This window comes from Salmo salar, chromosome ssa03 (assembly GCF_905237065.1).
Source record: "Salmo salar chromosome ssa03, Ssal_v3.1, whole genome shotgun sequence".
NCBI lineage: Eukaryota > Metazoa > Chordata > Actinopteri > Salmoniformes > Salmonidae > Salmo > Salmo salar.
The window spans coordinates 95057720-95079680 of record NC_059444.1 but is presented as its reverse complement, the minus strand read 5'-3'; the positions used below and the strand labels follow the sequence as shown (position 1 = coordinate 95079680).

Sequence of the window (21961 nt, the reverse complement as noted above, 5' to 3'; positions counted from 1 at the left end):
AGATTTCAACTTTAACTGTCATTCTTCTTTAATGTGAAAACACAACAACATTTAACTGTTTTTAAAACAACCAGTTTTATTGGTCTTTATCTGACCAAACGTTTACCAGGAAAGTTCCATTCAGTGTTATTGAGTTCAATCAGAATCAGGATTGTAATGTCAACAATTTGACTAAATAAACATTATTTATAAACACCAATCAATAACAACAAGAACCGTCCTTTACTAACTAAAGGTTTTTACCTCACATAGGGACAATGAGGAGTTTATTTCAACCCAAAACCCTGGATAGAGGGGCTCAGTGAATGTGGAGGTGAATGTGATCAGGTGGGTCAGTGTGTCAGAGGAGACGCTGTAGAAGGACAGAGTGCCGGCCGGCCAGTCCAGATACACTCCTACTCTGTTGGACGAGGAGGCAGGTAACTCAGTTCTCTCCTTATTGTGCCTGGCAGTGTGACCGTAATCAGAGAGGCTCAGACTCCAGGACTTGTCATTGCATCCAAGCCTACTGTCATCAGCTCTTCCTGTCCTGCTGATTCCTCTGTACGTCATTCCTATGTCATCCCCTCCCCCACTCATCTCTGCCTCCCAGTAACAGCGCCCAGTCAGACCCTGTCTACACAGCACCTGTGGCAAGACCTCAAATCTCTCTGGGTGATCAGGATACGGCTGCTCCTCTCTCCCCCACGTCACCTTCCTGTTCCCCTCTGACAGAGAGAGGTTTCTGTATGCTGTGTTCGGGTCCAGTGTGACATCACAGGCATCTGTTAGGGAAGATCAGTATTAGAAATCATTCACATCAGAATGTTAATCATCAAGGCCTTTTATGAAGAGCATTTATTCATTGAAAAATACATCTAATTGACACACTGCACTGGATGGAATGAAATAATTAAATAATGATTAAATATTGAGTATATTGATTATGTACTGTACTGAAACAATAAAAGTAGTTAAAAAGAAAAGAGAGAATACTTGTAAATAATATGTTTTTTAGTGTTTCATTTATCGTCTTTTAATCTACAGTCTATACTTTATATGACCATTTGTATGCCAGCCTATACAGTATATCTGACAGGGCAAAAACTGGTTGAATCAACATTGTTTCCATGTCATTTCAACAACAAAAAAGTACATGTGAGGACGTTGAATCAATGTGGAAAACGGATTGGATTTGTAAGGGAATTTTGTATTTTTTCATCTAACTTTTAACCTAAATCCAAGGACAGGGTGACATTCTTTGTTGATTTCACGTTGAATTCAGGTTAGTCGATAACTCAACCAAACATCAATCAAAACTAGACGTTGAACTGATGTCCAGTGGGGTGTGTCTGATTCTACTTCCTTAAAATGGCAGCTTATATTTCATTTGACCAAGTAGGTCAACAGTTGAGTAACTTGACAATTACTCTGAGGTTATGCTATTTCCTGTTTCATCACTAATAAAACATTTCACATTTCTTCACAGCAGTCAACACTTACATTTTTTCAGCAGCCAGTACTCTCCACAGTGGTCAACACTGCACAAGAAGCAGAACAGTGATTCAGTAAAACACACACACACACACACACACACACACACACACACACACACACACACACACACACACACACACACACACACACACACACACACACACACACACACACACAACCACACAACCACACAACCACACACTGATATCAGTTAAAATATTGTTTGTTGGATATTAAATGCAGGGGCGAAACTTTGGTTTTAGAAGTGTATAAACACTCCAAACAGCCTACCCGACCACTCGGAGGCGTCCACATGGTCCTAAAGCACACCCTGCCTGGTTTTGTATAAAACGGGGGGGTCAAAAATGCAATTTCAGAATGTCGGAGGGACATGTCCCCCCCCGTCCCCAGTGAAAGTTGCACCCCTGAATAAATGGTTATAACTAACCCATGAAACCTGAACCAAAGTTGTCCATGTCACACATGAATTGACACAAACTCCACAATCCCTCTCCACATACTTGAGTTTTTCCAGTCTGCAGTGTGGATCCTCCAGTCCAGCAGAGAGCAGTCTGACTCCTGAGTCTCCTGGGATATTGTAGCTCAGGTCCAGCTCTCTCAGGTGGGAGGGGTTGGATCTCAGAGCTGAGGCCAGAGAAGCACAGCCTTTCTTTGTGATCAGACAGCGTGACAGCCTGCAGAATTTATCAGGGAAATGGCAGGTGTGTGTCTTCCTCAAACTCAACAGACATTTGCATTTAAACAATGACCTGATAAAAATAATATTACAATCACATAATGATATAACTAAAAACATTTGACTTCAGTAAGCAAAGCATCTTGAAAATGAAAATAAATGATATCAATAGATTGTGTAATTCTTCCTCTTCCAAACATGAATCTGCAGTTAGGTATCTATAACATTTCAATTCAGCTGAGACCAAACTCCCTAGTCTGACATTATTTATTTAACTAGACAAGTCAGTTAAGAACAAATTCTTATTTACAATCACAGCCTACTATTTGTCCTCTATAAATACCTGTAGATCACATGATGAACTATCCCCTTTAGTGAACTAATACAGAACACTGACCTCAGAGTCTCCAGTTTACAGTGGGGATTCTTCAGTCCAGCAGAGAGCAGCTTCACTCCTGAATCCTGCAGGTTGTTGTCACTCAGGTCCAGCTCTCTCAGGTTTGAGGAGGTTGAGTTGAAAGCTGAGGCCAAAGCTTGACAGCATTTCTCAGTGAGGTTACACCCATCAAGCCTTTGAAAAGTAAAACACAATGGAAATTAATATAGACAACTGTGTGTACTGTGAACAGTACATGTAGGAGAATATTTGAGAATCAACAATGAATAAGTAATATGCTAATGTGAATTCTAACTGACACCCCTACTCATTCAAAGGTTTTTCTTAATTTTTACTATTTTCTACATTGTAGAATATTAGTGAAGACATCAAAACTATGAAATAACACACATGGAATCATGTAGTAAGCAAAATAGTGTTAAACAAATCAAAATATATTTTACATTTCAGATTCTTCAAATTAGCCACCCTTTGCCGTGATGACAGCTTTGCACACTCTTGGCATTCTCTCAACCAGCTTCATGTGGTAGTCACCTGGAATGCATTTCAATTAACAGGTGTGCCTTGTTAACAGCTAATTGGTGGAATTTCTTTCCTTCTTAATGCGTTTGAGACAATCAGTTGTTGTGACAAGGTAGGGGTGGTATACAGAAGATAGCCCTATTTGGTAAAAGACCAAGTCCATATTATGGCAAGAACAGCTCAAATAAGCAAAGAGAAATGACAGTCCATCATTACTTTAAGACATGAAAGTCAGTCAATAGGGAAAATGTCATGAACTTTGAAAGTTTCTTCAAGTGCAGTCACAAAAACCATCAAGCGCTATGTTGAAACTGACTCTCATGAGGACCGCCACAGCAAAGGAAGACACAGAGTTACCTCTGCTGCAGAAGATAAGTTCATTAGAATTACCAGCCTCAGATTGCAGCCCAAATAAATGCTTCACAGAGTTCGATTAACAGACGCATCTCAACATCAACTGTTCAGAGGAGACTGCGTGAATCAGGCCTTCATGGTCGAATTGCTGCAAAGAAACTACTACTAAAGGACACCAATAAGAAGAAGAGACTTGCTTGGGCCAAGAAACACGAGCAATGGACATTAGACCGGTGGAAATCTGTTCTTTGGTCTGATGAGTCCAAAATTGAGATTTTTGGTTCCAACCGCCGTGTCTTTGTGAGACGCAGAGTAGGTGAACAGATGATCTCCACATGTGTGGTTCCCACCGTGAAGCATGGAGGAGGAGATGTGATGGTGCTTTGCTTGTGATGCTGTCAGTGATATATTTATAATTCAAGGCACACTTAACCAGCATGGCTACCACAGCATTCTGCAGCGAAACGCCATCCCATCTGGTTTGGGCTTAGCGGGAATATCATTTGTTTTTCAACAGGACAATGACCCAAAACACATCTCCAGGCTGTGTAAGGGATATTTGACCAAGGAGAGTGATGAAGTTGCACAGCAGATGACCTGGCCTCCACAATCACCCGACCTCAACTAATTTCAGATGGTTTGCGATGAGTTGGACCGCAGAGTGAAGGAAAGCAGCCAACAAGTGCTCAGCATATGTGGGAACTCCTTCAAGACGGTTGGAAAAGCATTCCTCATGAAGCTGGTTGAGAGAATGCCAAGAGTGTGCAAAGCTGTCATCAAGGCAAAGGGTGGCTACTTTGAAAAATCTCAAATATAAAATATATTTTGATTTGTTTAACACTTTTTTGGTTACATGATTCCATATGTGTTATTTCATAGTTTTTTCATGTCTTAAATAAAGAAATAAAATGAAGAAATAAAATAAAGAAAAACCCTTTAATGAGTAGGTGTGTCCAAACTATTGACCCCTACTGTTTATTAATACTTTTAAAAAAATGTAACATGTATTTACAGAGCTGTCCTGGAGGCTTTGACCACTGGCAGCAGCCTCAGAAGACCTTCCTCTGATCTGGAGTATTTCTTCAGGTCAAACACATCCAGCTTCTCTTCTGAAGTCAGCAACACAAAGACCAGAGCTGACCACTGTGCAGGTGACAGGTTGGGTTTTGAGAGACTTCCTGATCTCAGGTAGCTTTGGATCTCCTCCACTAGAGAATGGTCATTCAGTTCATTCAGACAGTGGAACAGATTGATGCACCTCTCTGGAGATGGAGTGTTCCTGATCTTCTTCTTGATGTACTTGACTGTTTCCTCATGGCCCAGTGATCTGCTTCTGGTTATTCTTGTCTGTGTCAGTAGGCCGTGTAAGTGAGTCTGATTGGAGTCTAGTGAAAGGCCCAGAAGGAAACGGAGGAACAGGTCCAGGTGTCCATTCTCACTCTGTAAGGATTTATCCACTGCAATTGTGTGGAAGGTGATGGCAGGATTCAACTTCATTAGAATTTTTCTGATGAAGGATTGGTCTTCGGTCATTGGGTTTACATTGTTGTTGTTGAAGGAGAGGAAAACATATAACGCAGCCAGAAACTCCTGAACGCTCAGATGCACAAAGCAGTACACCTTGTCTTGGAACGGCCCATAGTCCTGTCTAAAGATCTGTGTACACACTCCTGAGTTCACTGAGGCTTCAGTGACATCAATGCCATAATTCTTCAGGTCTGCCTCATAGAAAATGAGGTTGCCATTTTCCAGCTGGTTAAAAGCAAGTTTCCCCAGTGCCATGAAACTCTCTTTATCCCTGTGTGGATCTCTCTCACCTTTCTTGTGATATTTCTCATTCATCTGTTTGGTCTGAAATACCAGTAACCCAATAAATAATTGAGTCAGTGTCTTGGGCATCTCTTCATTCCTATCTGTACTCAACACATGCTCCAGAACTGTAGCTAAGATCCAACAGAAGACTGGAATGTGACACATGATGTGGAGGCTCCTTGATGTCTTTATGTGTGAGATGATTCTGTTGGCCAGGTCCTCATCGCTGAATCTCTTCCTGAAGTACTCCTCCTTCTGTGGGTCATTGAACCCTCGTACCTCTGTCACCTGGTCAACACACTCAGGAGGGATGTGATTGGTTGCTGCAGGTCTGGAGGTTATCCAGAGGAGAGCAGGTGGAAGCAGATTCCCATTGATGAGGTTTGTCAGCAGCACGTCCACTGAGGTTGGCTCTGTGACATCACACCAGCTCTTACAGTTCTCGTACTCATCCAGACCATCAAGGACAAATACAACTTTGCTCTCATTGTGGTTTCCTGGTTTTTGCAATTTTGTTAAAATGTGATTTAAAAAGTCCCTCTCAATCACTCTAGTCTCTAAGACACATTTATGTAGAAGTTCCACAAAACTGCACTTTTCCCCCCTCACCAAATTCAGCTCCCGAAAAGGGAGTGAAATTATGAATTGGATATCCTGATTGGCTTTCCCTTCAGCCCAATCCAGAATGAACTTCTGCACAGAAACTGTTTTTCCAATGCCAGCGACTCCTTTTGTCAGCACAGTTCTGATAAGTTTGTCTTTTCCAGATGATTGTTTGAAGATGTCATTGCAGCGGATTTTAGCTTCTGGTCTTGCTGGATTCTTGGACGTGATCTCGATCTGTCTCACCTCATGTTCATTATTGACCTCTCCACTTCCACCCTCTGTGATGTAGAGCTCTGTGTAGATCTCATTGAGAAGTTGCTTATGGCCCTGCTTTGGTACCCCGTTGAATACATGCTGAAACTTATTTTTTACTTTCAGTTTATATTCATGTTGGTACTTCTCACCATCTTCATCTGAAGGACCTGACAATGGACAATGGTTATAGAATAGTTAGCAAGCATGTGTTGTTCTCTAGATGCTCAACACTACACAATAAACAAATATATAAATTTTTTATTTTACAATATATCTGGTTATTGGAAAAATCTAAGCACATGAAATTAATGCGCATTTCAGAGAAAAGGGATCATTTTACAGGTTAGCCAATAACAAACATACAAATACTGTATAATTTATATAGAATATCAATTTCAACAATACAATAGAATATATATATATATATATATTTGCTCAAAACCTTATAAACACAAGAATCCTGAATTACCTATTGGACAGTCTGTGTTTAGCTTCTCAGCAAGATCATTACGGCTAATCTTCTTCAGGATGTCCAGTGTGATCTTCACAGCCACATTTTCCCTGTATTTCTGCACCATCTGATCCACTATGTCCAGTTTGTTAGACGTCTCCAGCTGGCCCTTTGGAATGTGATGGAAGCCATCCAGCTGGTTTTCTGTAGTTAGATACCACTTAAATCTCTTCAGCTCCTCAGAGCCAAGATCATCCAGAATGGCCAGGAGATGCTCTTTCACAGATATGGCCATTGTAGGTCAGTGGAGACTGTTAAACAGCAGATGGGGCCATTGTAGGTCAGTGGAGACTGTTAAACAGCAGATGGGGCCATTGTAGGTCAGTGGAGACTGTTAAACAGCAGATGGGGCCATTGTAGGTCAGTGGAGACTGTTAAACAGCAGATGGGGCCATTGTAGGTCAGTGGAGACTGTTAAACAGCAGATGGGGCCATTGTAGGTCAGTGGAGACTGTTAAACAGCAGAGCATGTAGCATCATAGTCTACAAGCCCAAACATCTGCACTATTGTGAGAAATACATGTACATTATTACTTACAATACTACCATTTTCCACATAATATTTTGTAAAATATTTAGATGCCATTGGTGCTCAACCCCAGTAGAAAATAGTAAACAGTTAAAACTCTGATGCCTTCTGGTGCCATTTTCTAAGCAACACATATATTGTAAACTACCTTCATTAGATACATTTTGATTTCAAAACTAGAAGTCCTACAAACACATAAGAACGGTGGGATCCTGGTACAACAATGTAACTAAGACAGAGCAACAGCAGGCAAAGAAAAGATCTACAAAATATGTCAATTGTTTTTGTATTTTTGGTTATGGTTCCCGAATTTTCCCCATGTTGGGGAAAAAAATAACAAATAAATAAAAAAATCATAATAAATTGTCATAATTGTCATAATAAATTGTCATATCTTTTATCTAATGGTGCACAAATTTCAATAGAACAAAGCCATTTTAACCCCTGTAGGTTTAATTTGGCCTTTACCGCTATAGCATATAGAAAAGCATTGAACAACACGTTTATAAATGGCAAAACAGACAGTCCAAAAATAAATCCTAAGGAACAAGGTTTTGAAGTGTCTGTCCTATATCTGAGAGACACAGCATAAGAAAACAAGGGGAACATAATTTTTTTTTAGACCCATGTTTGGTCACCTTATTTTTGGCACATTTTACCCCCTATGCAAGTTTCATAATTTTTACTCCCCTGAAGCTTGGTTAAGAAGCTGGATGCAGCTCATTGATGGTGGATGAGGTGAGTTTCCCCCTACTATGTAAAGCGCTTTGAGTACCTCAGGTGGTATAAAAGTGCTATATAAATCAAATAAATTATTATTATTTCACGTGTCTCTACTTCTACTTTGTCCTTTTCCAGATGTGAAAGGAGACATCCCTCAGTTATTTGAGATTCCAACAGTACAGTTTTATTGTAGCCCCGGACAAACACACCCGAATAAACTTGTCAACTAACCATCAGGCCCTAAGTCAGGTATGTTTGTCCAGGGCTACAACAAAAATGTGTTATGCCTCAGCCACAATGTTAATCTATTATCAATATGTCCACTCCTAATTATAGAGTTTATCTTGTGAGCTCAACAACAACAAAAATGTTTATGTCGTGATCATGAGATGTACAAGTTGTGATCTTAACATGATGTCCTCTCTGGACTTTTGTACCTTCCTGATGACCAGCACTCTGTATATTCTGATGGATGAGGCCTGAGCTGGAATGTGAAGATAACTGAAGCTGATAGGGTTAATGATGACTAGCACTCTGTATATTCTGATGGATGAGGCCTGAGCTGGAATGTGAAGATAACTGAAGCTGATAGGGTTAATGATGACTAGCACTCTGTATATTCTGATGGGTGAGGCCTGAGCTGGAATGTGAAGATAACTGAAGCTGATAGGGTTAATGATGACTAGCACTCTGTATATTCTGATGGGTGAGGCCTGAGCTGGAATGTGAAGCTAACTGAAGCTGGCTAACTTTAGAAAACCAGTATATCTATCTTGCATCATCGGATACCCCCCCAGGCTACGTTCAGGTTTCAGCATCAGGCATCAACAGTCTAGTCGTTTGCTACTACCTGGGTTGTATTCATTAGTTTACTCCGCAGCCAACAGTTTCAAAACGTTGCATAAACAGTTTACTTCAAATGCTGTACAACGTGACCGAAACGGTTTCCATTGCCAAATGTTTTGATACGGTGGGCACTAATGAATACACACAGCCTGTTTTAAGGAAGTGTAAGTTGTTGTTAGGCTTTCCACAATATTTATTTGTCTCTCTTTCAAACAAAATACCTACTTTCGTGAAAAGCATTAACAGTAGATTCTAAAAATAAAATGTTTGTTTGTTTCTTGTTGTGTTTTAAGCCTGTGTTGAGCAGACACGCCTATAGGCCTATGACAGAGTAGGAGATCACCGTGGGGAACACAGATGGGCACGGAATGAATTCACCCCACACATCTAATTTACATAATCAACTGCAGTACCAGTCTAAAGTTTGGACACACCTACTCATTCAAGGGTTTTTCTAAAAAAAAATAGAAAGCTGTCATCAAGGCAAAGGGTACTTTGAAGAATATGAAATATAAAATACATTTTGATTTGTTTAACACTTTTTTGGTTACTACATGATCCCATATGTGTTATTTCATAGTTTTGATGTCTTCACTATTATTCTACAATGTATAAAATAGTCAAATAAAGAAAAACCCTTGAATGAGTAGATGTGTCCAAACTTTTGACTGGTGCTGTACATGAATACACATAACAATATCATCAACTATATGAATACACATAACAATATCATCAACTATATTAATACACATAATAATATCATCAACTACATGAATACACATAACAATATCAATACACATAATAATATCATCAACTATATGAATACACATAACAATATCATCAACTATATTAATACACATAACAATATCATCAACTATATTAATACACATAACAATATCATCAACTATATTAATACACATAATAATATCATCAACTACATGAATACACATAATAATATCATCAACTATATTAATACACATAACAATATCATCAACTATATTAATACACATAACAATATCATCAACTATATTAATACACATAACAATATCATCAACTATATGAATACACATAACAATATCATCAACTACACTGCCTTCCCTGTAGCTCAGTTGGTAGAGCATGGTGTTTGCAACACCAGGGTTGTGGGTTCGATTCCCACGGGGGGCCAGCACAGATAAAAAATGTATGAAATGTATGAAATTGTATGAAATGTATGCATTCACTACTGTAAGTCGCTCTGGATAAGAGCGTCTGCTAAATGACGTAAATGTAAAAAAATAAAGGGAACACTAAAATAACACATCCTAGATCTGAATGAATGAAATAATCTTATTAAATACTTTTTTCTTTACATAGTTGAATGTGCTGACAACAAAATCACACAAAAATAATCAATGGAAATCCAATTTATCAACCCATGGAGGTCTGGATTTGGAGTCACACTCAAAATTAAAGTGGAAAACCACACTACAAGTCTGATCCAACTTTGATGTAATGTCCTTAAAACAAGTCAAAATGAGGCTCAGTAGTGTGTGTGGCCTCCACGTGCCTGTATGACCTCCCTACAACGCCTGGGCATGCTCCTGATGAGGTGGCGGATGGTCTCCTGAGGGATCTCCTCCCAGACCTGGACTAAAGCATCCGGCAACTCCTGGACAGTCTGTGGTGCAACGTGGCGTTGGTGGATGGAGCGAGACATGATGTCCCAGATGTGCTCAATTGGATTCAGGTCTGGGGAACGGGCGGGCCAGTCCATAGCATCAATGCCTTCCTCTTGCAGGAACTGCTGACACACTCCAGCCACATGAGGTCTAGCATTGTCTTGCATTAGGAGGAACCCAGGGCCAACCACACCAGCTTATGGTCTCACAAGGGGTCTGAGGATCTCATCTCGGTACCTAATGGCAGTCAGGCTACCTCTGGCGAGCACATGGAGGGCTGTGCGGCCCCCCAAAGAAATGCCACCCCACACCATGACTGACCCACCGCCAAACCGGTCATGCTGGAGGATGTTGCAGGCAGCAGAACGTTCTCCACGGCGTCTCCAGACTCTGTCACGTCTGTCACGTGCTCAATGTGAACCTGCTTTCATCTGTGAAGAGCACAGGGCGCCAGTGGCGAATTTGCCAATCTTGGTGTTCTCTGGCAAATGCCAAACGTCCTGCACGGTGTTGGGCTGTAAGCACAATCCCCACCTGTGGACATCGGGCCCTTATACCACCCTCATGGAGTCTGTTTCTGACCGTTTGAGCAGACACATGCACATTTGTGGCCTGCTGGAGGTCATTTTGCAGGGCTCTGGCAGTGCTCCTCCTGCTCCTCCTTGCACAAAGGCGGATGTAGCGGTCCTGCTGCTGGGTTGTTGCCCTCCTACGGCCTCCTCCACATCTCCTGATGTAGTGGCCTGTCTCCTGGTAGCACCTCCATGCTCTGGACACTACGCTGACAGACACAGCAAACCTTCTTGCCACAGCTCGCATTGATGTGCCATCCTGGATGAGCTGCACTACCTGAGCCACTTGTGTGGGTTGTAGACTCCGTCTCATGCTACCACTAGAGTGAAAGCACCGCCAGCATTCAAAAGTGACCAAAACATCAGCCAGGAAGCATAGGAACTGAGAAGTGGTCTATGGTCACCACTCCTTTATTGGGGGTGTCTTGCTAATTGCCTATAATTTCCACCTGTTGTCTATTCCATTTGCACAACAGCATGTGAAATTTATTGTCAATCAGTGTTGCTTCCTAAGTGGACAGTTTGATTTCACAGAAGTGTGATTGACTTGGAGTTACATTGTGTTGTTTAAGTGTTCCCTTTATTTTTTGAGCAGTATATATTAATACACATAACAATATCATCAACTATATGAATACTCATAATAATATCATCAACTATATGAATACACATAACAATATCACCAACTATATGAATACACATAACAATATCATCAACTATATGAATACACATAACAATATCATCAACTATATGAATACACATAGCAATATCATCAACTATATTAATAGAGGGGGTGGCAAGGAATAAGTTAGCCCTAAATATTTCTAAAACGAAAAGCATTGTATTTGGAATAAATAATTCACTAAACATCTAAACCAAAACTAAATCTTAAAATAAATAATGTACAAATTGAGCAAGTTGAGGTGAATAAACTGCTTGGAATAACCCTGGATTGTAAACTGTCATTGTCAAAACATATTGATACAACAGTAGCTAAGATGGGTAGAAGTCTGTTGTCATGACGTTGGCCTCTTTTGGTACAGGGAGGACAGTTGACCCCCTCCCTTTTGCACCACCACCCAACCTACCGTCCCCCACAACCCAGGCCCTGTGTGTAAAGGGTTGTAAAAACTCTAAAATTCCAGTAGAGTCTCTGGCCACATGTTTCATAGAGAGACAAAGGAAATTCTTCCAACTCATAGAATTGGGGAGCCAAGCGACATTTGTGTTCTGGAGAAGGTATGGAAGATTGGTGAAGAATCCAGCTACGAACTGGTACGCTTGGTACAATTTTGTGATACTCAGAAGAGACAATATAGCCATATTACCATAAAACTGTTTATATAATAGCCTCAGCTTGAGACTTGCATCATAATGGTTGTATAGAATGTATTAATAAGGATAAAGCTTTTGTAATACATTGAGATGCTATGTACTGATGTAATGTGATAGAATTGTATTTCTGTAACCAAGTCTAACTCAGTCATAGGCACGCCCCCAGGGACACATACAGGACCAGGCGTCATTTGACAAGCCTGTTCAAGGGTCACTATAAAACCCACCCTGATTTACATTTCTTTAGACCAGGCCTCCACTCCATGGCCAATAGGTTTTACCATCCAATTCCTCTACTGAAAGTGAACCATACCACGTGGTTAACTTTTAGACTATTGATACCGACAGAATAAGAACAAGTCTTTGATATTAATTATTAGTCTGCAGCTAAGTAAATTATATCATCGAACGCGAAGACCAACGAAACATCCATTCTATAACGACATTAATGAATGTCGCTTTGAAAGATCCATTCTAACCGAGACAGAGAGAGAGAGAGAGAGAGAGAGAGAGAGAGAGAGAGAAACTCTCCATCAGAACGACCCGACGACACATGAGCGTAAATATATATATTGATTGCAATTGTTCCCGAATGAGCGAGCCTTCAATTGTCAATTGTTAATATTAATGAACTCTGTGTACCTTCTCAGCTGACCGTTTATGACCCATTGTCTAACAGACCAGCCATGCCTGTTAGCCATTAGCGCACATTACTATACCAATCCTTTGTGACGATAATTACTGTTTGTATGTTTTCTGTTAATTACTTAGTGTAGTAAATAAATGATTTTAAGACAATTGATGTATGGATGATTTTAGTAAAGACTGGGTTCGTGCAGATACAACAATTTACGACGTTTGGAATGAGACTGGACTCGAGGTAAAATACACCATTTAAACCAGAAGATAATCGGCCTATACTATAATAGAAGATAATATTATAGTACAGGAAAGTTATATTAGGAAAATTATAGCTTTGTAATCTGAATATTCTCCTTGGTGCCCCGATCTCCTAGTTAATTACAATTAAATGATTAATCAGTTTAATCGCGTGATAATAATTACAGGGAGCTAATTGATAAACATGTCTTCAGTTTAATGGTACCCCCAAAGACACGACACTGTCCATAATAAAGCGCTACTCTACCTTCTTAACAGCACTATCAACAAGACAGGCCCTAGTTTTGTCACACCTGGACTTCTGTTCAGTCGCCACAAAAAAGGACTTAGGAAAATTGAAATTGTCTCAGAACAGGGCAGCACGGCTGGCCCTTGGATGTACACAGAGAGCTAATATTAATAATATGCATGTCAATCTCTCCTGGCTGAAAGTGGAGGAGAGATTGACTTCATCAATACTTGTATTTATGAGAGGTATTGACATCTTCAATGCACCGAGCTGTCTGTTTAAACTACTGGCACACAGCTCAGACACCCATGCATATCCCACAAGACATGCCACCAGAGGTCTCTTCCCAGTCCCCAAGTCCAGAACAGACTATGGGAGGTGCACAGTACTACATAGAGCCATGACAACATGGAACTCTATTCCACATCAGGTAACTGATGCAGTAGAATCAGATAAAAAAATAAAAAAATACACCTTATGGAACAGCGGGAACTGTGAAGCAACACAAACATAGGCACAGACACATGCACACACACACACATGATAACATACGCACTATACACACATGGATTTAGTACTGTAGATATGTGGTAGTGGTGGAGTAGGGGCCTGAGGGCACACAGTGTTGTGATATCTGTGAATGTATTGTAATGTTTTTAAAGTTGTATAAACTGTCTTAATTTTGCCGGACCCCAGGAAGAGTAGCTGCTGCCTTGGCAGGAACTAATGTGGATCCACAATAAATACAAATTCAAATACCCATAACAATATCATCAACTATATGAATACACATAACAATATCATCAACTATATGAATACACATAATAATATCATCAACTATATGAATACACATTACAATATCATCAGCTATATGAATACACATAATAATATCATCAACTATATGAATACACACAACAATATCATCAACTACATGAATACACATAACAATATCATCAACTATATTAATACACATAATAATATCATCAACTACATGAATACACATAACAATATCATCAACTATATTAATACACATATCATCAACTATATTAATACACATAACAATATCATCATCTATATGAATACACATAACAATATCATCAACTATATTAATACACATAACAATATCATCAACTATATTAATACACATAACAATATCATCAACTATATTAATACACATAACAATATCACCAACTATATGAATACACATAACAATATCATCAACTATATTAATACACATAACAATATCACCAACTATATGAATACACATAACAATATCATCAACTATATTAATACACATAACAATATCACCAACTATATGAATACACATAACAATATCATCAACTATATTAATACACATAACAATATCATCAACTATATTAATACACATAACAATATCATCAACTATATTAATACACATAACAATATCATCAACTATATTAATACACATAACAATATCATCAACTATATTAATACACATAACAATATCACCAACTATATGAATACACATACAATGAGGGAAAAAAGTATGTGATTCCCTGCTGATTTTGTACGTTTGCCCACTCCCTCCTGAGATGTGTGCAAACCTGGTGGCCAACTACAAGAAACGTCTGACCTCTGTGATTGCCAACAAGGGTTTTGCCACCAAGTACTATGTTTTGCAGAGGGGTCAAATACTTATTTCCCTCATTAAAATGCAAATCATTTTATAACATTTTTGAAATGCGTTTTTCTGGATTTTTTTGTTGTTATTCTGTCTCTCACTGTTCAAATAAACCTACCATTAAAATTACAGACTGATCATTTCTTTGTTAGTTGGCAAACGTACAAAATCAGCAGGGGATCAAATACTTTTTTCCTTCACTGTAACAATATCATCAACTATATGAATACATATAACAATATCATCAACTATATTAATATACAAAACAACTGTCGTCTACCTTTTATCTCTCAATAGAAGCAGAGTCTGAATGATCATTCGGTCGTAGAATTCTACTTTTGTTTGCTCAACTCATTTACATATCAGGTTCTCCCACTCTCTTTATCTCTTTATGACTGTATGACTCGCTCTTTCTCAAACACACGCGCAGACACATACACAGACACAGCCAACCAATGGAACAAATAATACCTTCACTAAATAAAACAGACACGTACAGATACCAGGGGCGAAAATCTGATATCAACTTTGGAGGGGACAATTACATTAAATTTTCTCAAGAGCAATTCCTGAGGGGGACACCAAAAGTAGTGCTGTAACACATAGCCTACGTTTAATATGGTAAATTTATATTGAGGAACCAAAGAAATAAGGTGTTTGCCGTACTCCTAACTACCGGTACCCAAAACTACACAACTAATCACAACAGCAATACCATTGCCTTTAACAAATCTTAGTTCAGTCACCAGTTTAAGTTGAGAGTGGGGGTATCCATGGCATTTTCCAATTATGTTCCTATTTTACAAGTCAAAAAAATTGAGAACCTTTCATAATGTTGCCAAACAAAGACTCAACAAACTTACCTGAGACTCCCTGTCTCTGCCAGTCTGTCCCTGCATAGCTGTCCCCAACTCTGCTGTCTGTGTGCCATCTGTTGCCTGCTCTGCCTAATGACATCATTGTGAAACATTTCCATTAGAATTTCATTTCTTTCTTATGAACATTTTATCAACTAGTCTTTGAGATATTAGGCTACTAGGGTTCTTACTTTGCGTTTTGGTGTACTGAAAAATACTCTGATGTCCATCTTTTTTCTGCCATTTTTCTACCTGGTTGGCTACACACACACAGTGTGTAGGTTATTTACAGTAGGAGATGGGCTTCTATCATCTTATCTTCTATCATTCTATATGGGCTTCGATCTAAAAGGTAGCTAGCAAATGTGAAACGGATTGCAGTGACAAGAGTTGACAGCTGTATGAGTTCACCATTTACACAACATATGCTGCAACCTTTTGTAATTTTAATCGTTTGTTTCATATTGGCTGGCTTCTAACAATAGCTGAATTTGCAAAGCTAGCGAGCACCAATTCAGTGGTGTTTGCTATAATCTTTGCTACCCGGGTTAAATAAAGGTGAAATAAAATATATAAATAAAAGTTCCCTTGCGACAATTTAGCTTTTGCAACGAGACCATTAAATACATTTAAAACAATGGTAGAAGAGAGTGTAGTTCTGTTCAGTTTATCGCTAACCTAATCACAGGGACTTTGAAGCACTAACTTACATGCATGCTGATCTTGGAATAAATTGACGATAGCAAAGATTGCATCTTTGACGACGCCACATAAATGGAATAGGTACTAGCTAGCTTAATAGTTAATATTTGCGCGCTAGCTCTGCATATTCAGCTAGTGTGTGTGCGCGATTGACTGGATTAACCTCACGTCAGTTACGTGCATTGAGTGCCTTTCAGACAGTAGATACGAACCATCTGTTACCTTGCCAACTAAGGAACTGGCAGTGGATCAAACCATTGTGAGGCAAAGGGTGGGGGGGGTCGCAATCTTTTGAAACTTAAAAACGCGCTATTAAGTGTCTATAATCAGCACAATTGCTTTCATTGCGTATTATTAATATTATTATTATTTAAATTACACAGTTATGTTTCAGTGATATATTGGGGGGGACAAATCATATTTTTCCCAGGATGGGGGGGTCGTGTCCCCCCCGGGATTTCCGCCCCTGACAGATACATATCCTTGACTCAAAAGTTCCAAGAAATATTATATTTTACTACCAACTGATATTGTATTCTAATGACATCATCCTGATTTATAAATGAAACTTTCATTTGAGGCATTAGAATGTAAGAGACATGATTGTGTGAAATCATCTTACATTGTGTCAAATCTATATCAATGTAGACCAGCATAAAGTACGTATCGCAGAGACCTTGCTTCCCTTCCTTGAGTACAACAACAAATCCATGATAGAGGTGACTCATGTAATCATGCCATATAGTGTGGTAGTCATTACAAATCAGTAAGGACGGACATGGTAATGACAAGTTGTCTAATATTATTTTCGGTGCAATTCAGCCGTGGAAGTTTATTATGTGTTTTTTGCATTTCTGAGAATGTTTATTAAATGTATTAAATCTTTAAAAATCTGCTATTACATATTTATGGTAAGTACTTTGGTGACAGCATCATGTTATGGGTATGCTTGTCATCGGCAGGGTCTGGGGAGTTTTTCAGGATCAAAATCAATATAAAATTCATAGCAATGATTTTTGAAATAACACACAGACAGGCGAGGAAACGTCCAAATTCATTTTCCCTATAGGAAACAAGTGACATAGATCAACAGCACATACGGAGGATCAAGCTAATGTCGTATTAAATGTGGAAGGAAAATAAATGTATTGCATTACGATGACCACCAAGGTGTACCCTTTCCACGCATACAACGTTTTTTTGTACTTTTGGTGACTTGACCTAAATTGCATACTCTATGAAAATGACCTCTGCTCATGATTTATGCCGTGTCCGGTCTGGAGCGTGATGTATGTTTTGTTTATTCCATGTGTAACTGTGTTGTTGTATGTGTCGAATTGCTATGCTTTATCTTGGACAGGTTGCAGTTGCAAATGAGAACTTGTTCTCAACTAGCCTACCTAGTTAAATAAAGGTAAAACAAACAAAACCAAAAAAATGTCACGACCTCCTGCTGGTCAGCTACTACGTAGCAACCTAGTTGTGCCAAAAGCTCTGGGGGCTTCGTTTATCAACCGTGCACAGGCACAAATCTGTGGTAAAACATGTCTAGCAGAGTCACGTTGTTACCTTAGGTTATGCACAGGCATTTTATTTTGAAGGAGTTGTACAGAGGAATTTTATTTTGATAGAGCAGAGAGGACTGAGTCAATGGGTCACCTCAAGACCATTATGGGCTCCCGAAGATGTCTAAGACATTGCATCTCAGTAATAGAGGCATCACTACAGACGCTGGTTCAATCCTGGGCTGTATCACAACCAGACAGTGATTGGGAGTCCTATAGGGCGGCGCACAATTGGCCCAGCGTCGTCCGGGGTAGGCCGTCATTGTAAATAAGATTTTGTTCTTAATTGACTTGCCTAATTAAATAAAAATAAAAAGCTGTGATCCAACCCGGTCGCGGAAACCCTCATTGCTATTAGCTATTATATAATTTGCATATATGAACACTTGGAGAATGAGTCATTTAGAGCGCTGGGTTTCAGTTGCTGGATCGAATCCCTGAGCTAAGAAGGTAAAAATCTGTCATTCTGCCACTGAACAAGGCAGTTAACCCACCGTTCCCCGGGCGCCGAAGACATGATGTCGTTTAAGGCAGCCCCCCCCGCACCTCTCTGATTCAGAGGGGTTGGGTTAAATGCAGAAGACACATTTCAGTTGAAGGCATTCAGTTGTACAACTGACTAGGTATCCCCCCTTTCCCTTTCCTTTAGAGGTCATTTCCAATTGTACCAACATATGCAGCATTTACAGTAAATGTGGTCTCTCTAAAAAGTACATTGTAGACAAAGCGCGATCGGATTGAATCCCGGCCTTAATATATTCTAGCTCTAAATCTGTTGAAGTTAAAAAGATAAAACACTGACGTGATCATAACCAGAGGGGTAAAATGGCAGTTAAGTCAGCTTGTATATTGGGTCTAAAGATAACAGTTAATGTGCTGAGGCTTGATAAACTCGCCACATATACTGATTCAGTTCCCTTGTATATCTGTAGTAGTAGTAGTCACCATTGTTCATACAATACAGGTACTCTCTCTGCTCTGTCCTATTCAGTCTGAGATACTCACTTTATTCACTGCTGTCCGGTTTGAAGACTCTTTTTTTCGTCTCAAAATGAATCATGTACCAAAACCCTTTCTACTTTTACAGTCTATAACAAAACCTTTTACAGTCAGCAGGTGGTGGAGCCCGGCCTGCTCTACTGATAACAGACTGGGACAGGGTGCTGCTAGTTCCTAGTAAACCATGATGTAATAAAGGGCAAAGTCCATCTCTTATAATGCTTTCATGGTAGAAATGAAACAGTGCCTTCGGAAAGTATTCAGACCCCTTTCCTTTTCCCACATTTTGTTACGTTACAGCCTTATTCTAAAATGGGTTCGATTATTTTTTCCACTCATCAATCTACACACAATACCCCATAATGACAAAGCAAAAATAGTTTTTTTTTTGAAATGTTTGCTAATTTATATATATATATAAAAAAAGATATTTATATATATATATATATATTATTTACATAAGTATTCAGATTCTTTCCTATGAGGCTCGAAACTGAGCTCAGGTGCATCCTGTTTCCATTGATCATCCTTGAGATGTTTCTACAACTTGATTGGAGTCCACCTGTGGTAAATTCACTTCATTGGGCAGGAAACAGGATTGTGTCGAGGCAGTTCTGGGGAATTGCTGGACCTCTACTAGCAATTTGGCCCGCTTTTCAGCACCAGACTGCTCTAATTCTTCAATGTTTGAGGGGTGCCCTCCACCAAATGCTTTTTCCAAATCTCTCCATTGGTTTTGGATGGGATTCAGGTCTGGACTCTTCGCTGGCCACTCCAGAACAGTCTGGAGTTTCTTCTTGAACCATTCCTGGGTGCTTTTTGATGTGTGTTTGGGGTCATCGTCCTGCTGGAAGACCTACAACCTTCAATGGAGACCAGTTTTTGGACATTTAACATTGGTCTCAAACACCTGATAATCTGCTGATTTCTTTATGCCTTGTGGCACGTTCAACACAAAACACTAAAGCACACAGAGCTGGTAAAGGCTAATCTGATCCTGGGCTGTTTCATTACACACAGAGCTGGTAAAGGCTAATCTGATCCTGGGCTGTTTCATTACACACAGAGCTGATAAAGGCTAATCTGATCCTGGGCTGTTTCATTACACACAGAGCTGATAAAGGCTAATCTGATCCAGGGCTGTTTCATTACACACAGAGCTGATAAAGGCTAATCTGATCCTGGGCTGTTTCATTACACACAGAGCTGATAAAGGCTAATCTGATCCTGGGCTGTTTCATTACACACAGAGCTGGTAAAGGCTAATCTGATCCTGGGCTGTTTCATTACACACAGAGCTGATAAAGGCTAATCTGATCCTGGGCTGTTTCATTACACACAGAGCTGATAAAGGCTAATCTGATCCTGGGCTGTTTCATTACACACAGAGCTGATAAAGGCTAATCTGATCCTGGGCTGTTTCATTACACACAGAGCTGATAAAGGCTAATCTGATCCTGGGCTGTTTCATTACACACAGAGCTGATAAAGGCTAATCTGATCCTGGGCTGTTTCATTACACACAGAGCTGGTAAAGGCTAATCTGATCCTGGGCTGTTTCATTACACACAGAGCTGGTAAAGGCTAATCTGATCCTGGGCTGTTTCATTACACAGAGCTGGTAAAGGCTAATCTGATCCTGGGCTGTTTCATTACACACAGAGCTGGTAAAGGCTAATCTGATCCTGGGCTGTTTCATTACACAGAGCTGGTAAAGGCTAATCTGATCCTGGGCTGTTTCATTACACACAGAGCTGGTAAAGGCTAATCTGATCCTGGGCTGTTTCATTACACACAGAGCTGGTAAAGGCTAATCTGATCCTGGGCTGTTTCATTACACACAGAGCTGATAAAGGCTAATCTGATCCTGGGCTGTTTCATTACACACAGAGCTGATAAAGGCTAATCTGATCCTGGGCTGTTTCATTACACACAGAGCTGGTAAAGGCTAATCTGATCCTGGGCTGTTTCATTACACACAGAGCTGGTAAAGGCTAATCTGATCCTGGGCTGTTTCATTACACACAGAGCTGGTAAAGGATAATCTGATCCTGGGCTGTTTCATTACACAGACCTGGTAAAGGCTAATCTGATCCTGGGCTGTTTCATTACACACAGAGCTGATAAAGGCTAATCTGATCCTGGGCTGTTTCATTACACAGAGCTGGTAAAGGCTAATCTGATCCTGGGCTGTTTCATTACACAGAGCTGATAAAGGCTAATCTGATCCTGGGCTGTTTCATTACACAGAGCTGTTAAAGGCTAATCTGATCCTGGGCTGTTTCATTACACACAGAGCTGGTAAAGGCTAATCTGATCCTGGGCTGTTTCATTACACACAGAGCTGGTAAAGGCTAATCTGATCCTGGGCTGTTTCATTACACACAGAGCTGGTAAAGGCTAATCTGATCCTGGGCTGTTTCATTACACACAGAGCTGGTAAAGGCTAATCTGATCCTGGGCTGTTTCATTACACAGAGCTGGTAAAGGCTAATCTGATCCTGGGCTGTTTCAATACACACAGAGCTGGTAAAGGCTAATCTGATCCTGGGCTGTTTCATTACACACAGAGCTGGTAAAGGCTAATCTGATCCTGGGCTGTTTCATTACACACAGAGCTGGTAAAGGCTAATCTGATCCTGGGCTGTTTCATTACACAGAGCTGGTAAAGGCTAATCTGATCCTGGGCTGTTTCATTACACACAGAGCTGGTAAAGGCTAATCTGATCCTGGGCTGTTTCATTACACACAGA

General features: G+C 39.8%; 1 protein-coding gene across 3 annotated transcripts; it reads right to left on the bottom strand.

The window, feature by feature from the left end:
- Positions 1–3: 3 nt before the first annotated feature.
- On the bottom strand, positions 4–19400 carry LOC106601922 (NACHT, LRR and PYD domains-containing protein 3). Of its 3 annotated transcripts, none has more exons than XM_045715880.1 (8): positions 19215–19400; positions 15949–16032; positions 6589–7081; positions 4459–6286; positions 2571–2744; positions 1998–2246; positions 1483–1520; positions 4–764 (listed from the first exon to the last, which is right to left on the bottom strand). In XM_045715880.1, exons 3-8 carry the CDS (start codon positions 6863–6865, stop codon positions 226–228), a joined length of 3105 nt encoding a protein of 1034 aa, XP_045571836.1. In that variant the 5' UTR covers positions 6866–7081; positions 15949–16032; positions 19215–19400; the 3' UTR covers positions 4–225. The 3 variants fall into 3 exon arrangements, with proteins under 3 accessions (XP_045571836.1, XP_014049831.1, XP_045571837.1); XM_014194356.2 differs by having other exon boundaries at positions 1998–2171; positions 19215–19399; XM_045715881.1 differs by having other exon boundaries at positions 6589–7134; positions 19215–19371.
- Between the last annotated feature and the right edge of the window lie 2561 nt (positions 19401–21961).

Coding starts and splice junctions, on each gene's coding strand:
- LOC106601922 (XM_045715880.1), bottom strand. CDS start 6,865: ATGGCCATATCTGTGAAAGAGCATCTCCTGGCCATTCTGGATGATCTT. Junction 6,287..6,588: donor AAACACAGACTGTCCAATAG/GTAATTCAGGAT, acceptor GTCCATTGTCAG/GTCCTTCAGATGAAGATGGT. Junction 2,745..4,458: donor AAAGCCTCCAGGACAGCTCT/GTAAATACATGT, acceptor TACTTTTCAAAG/GCTTGATGGGTGTAACCTCA.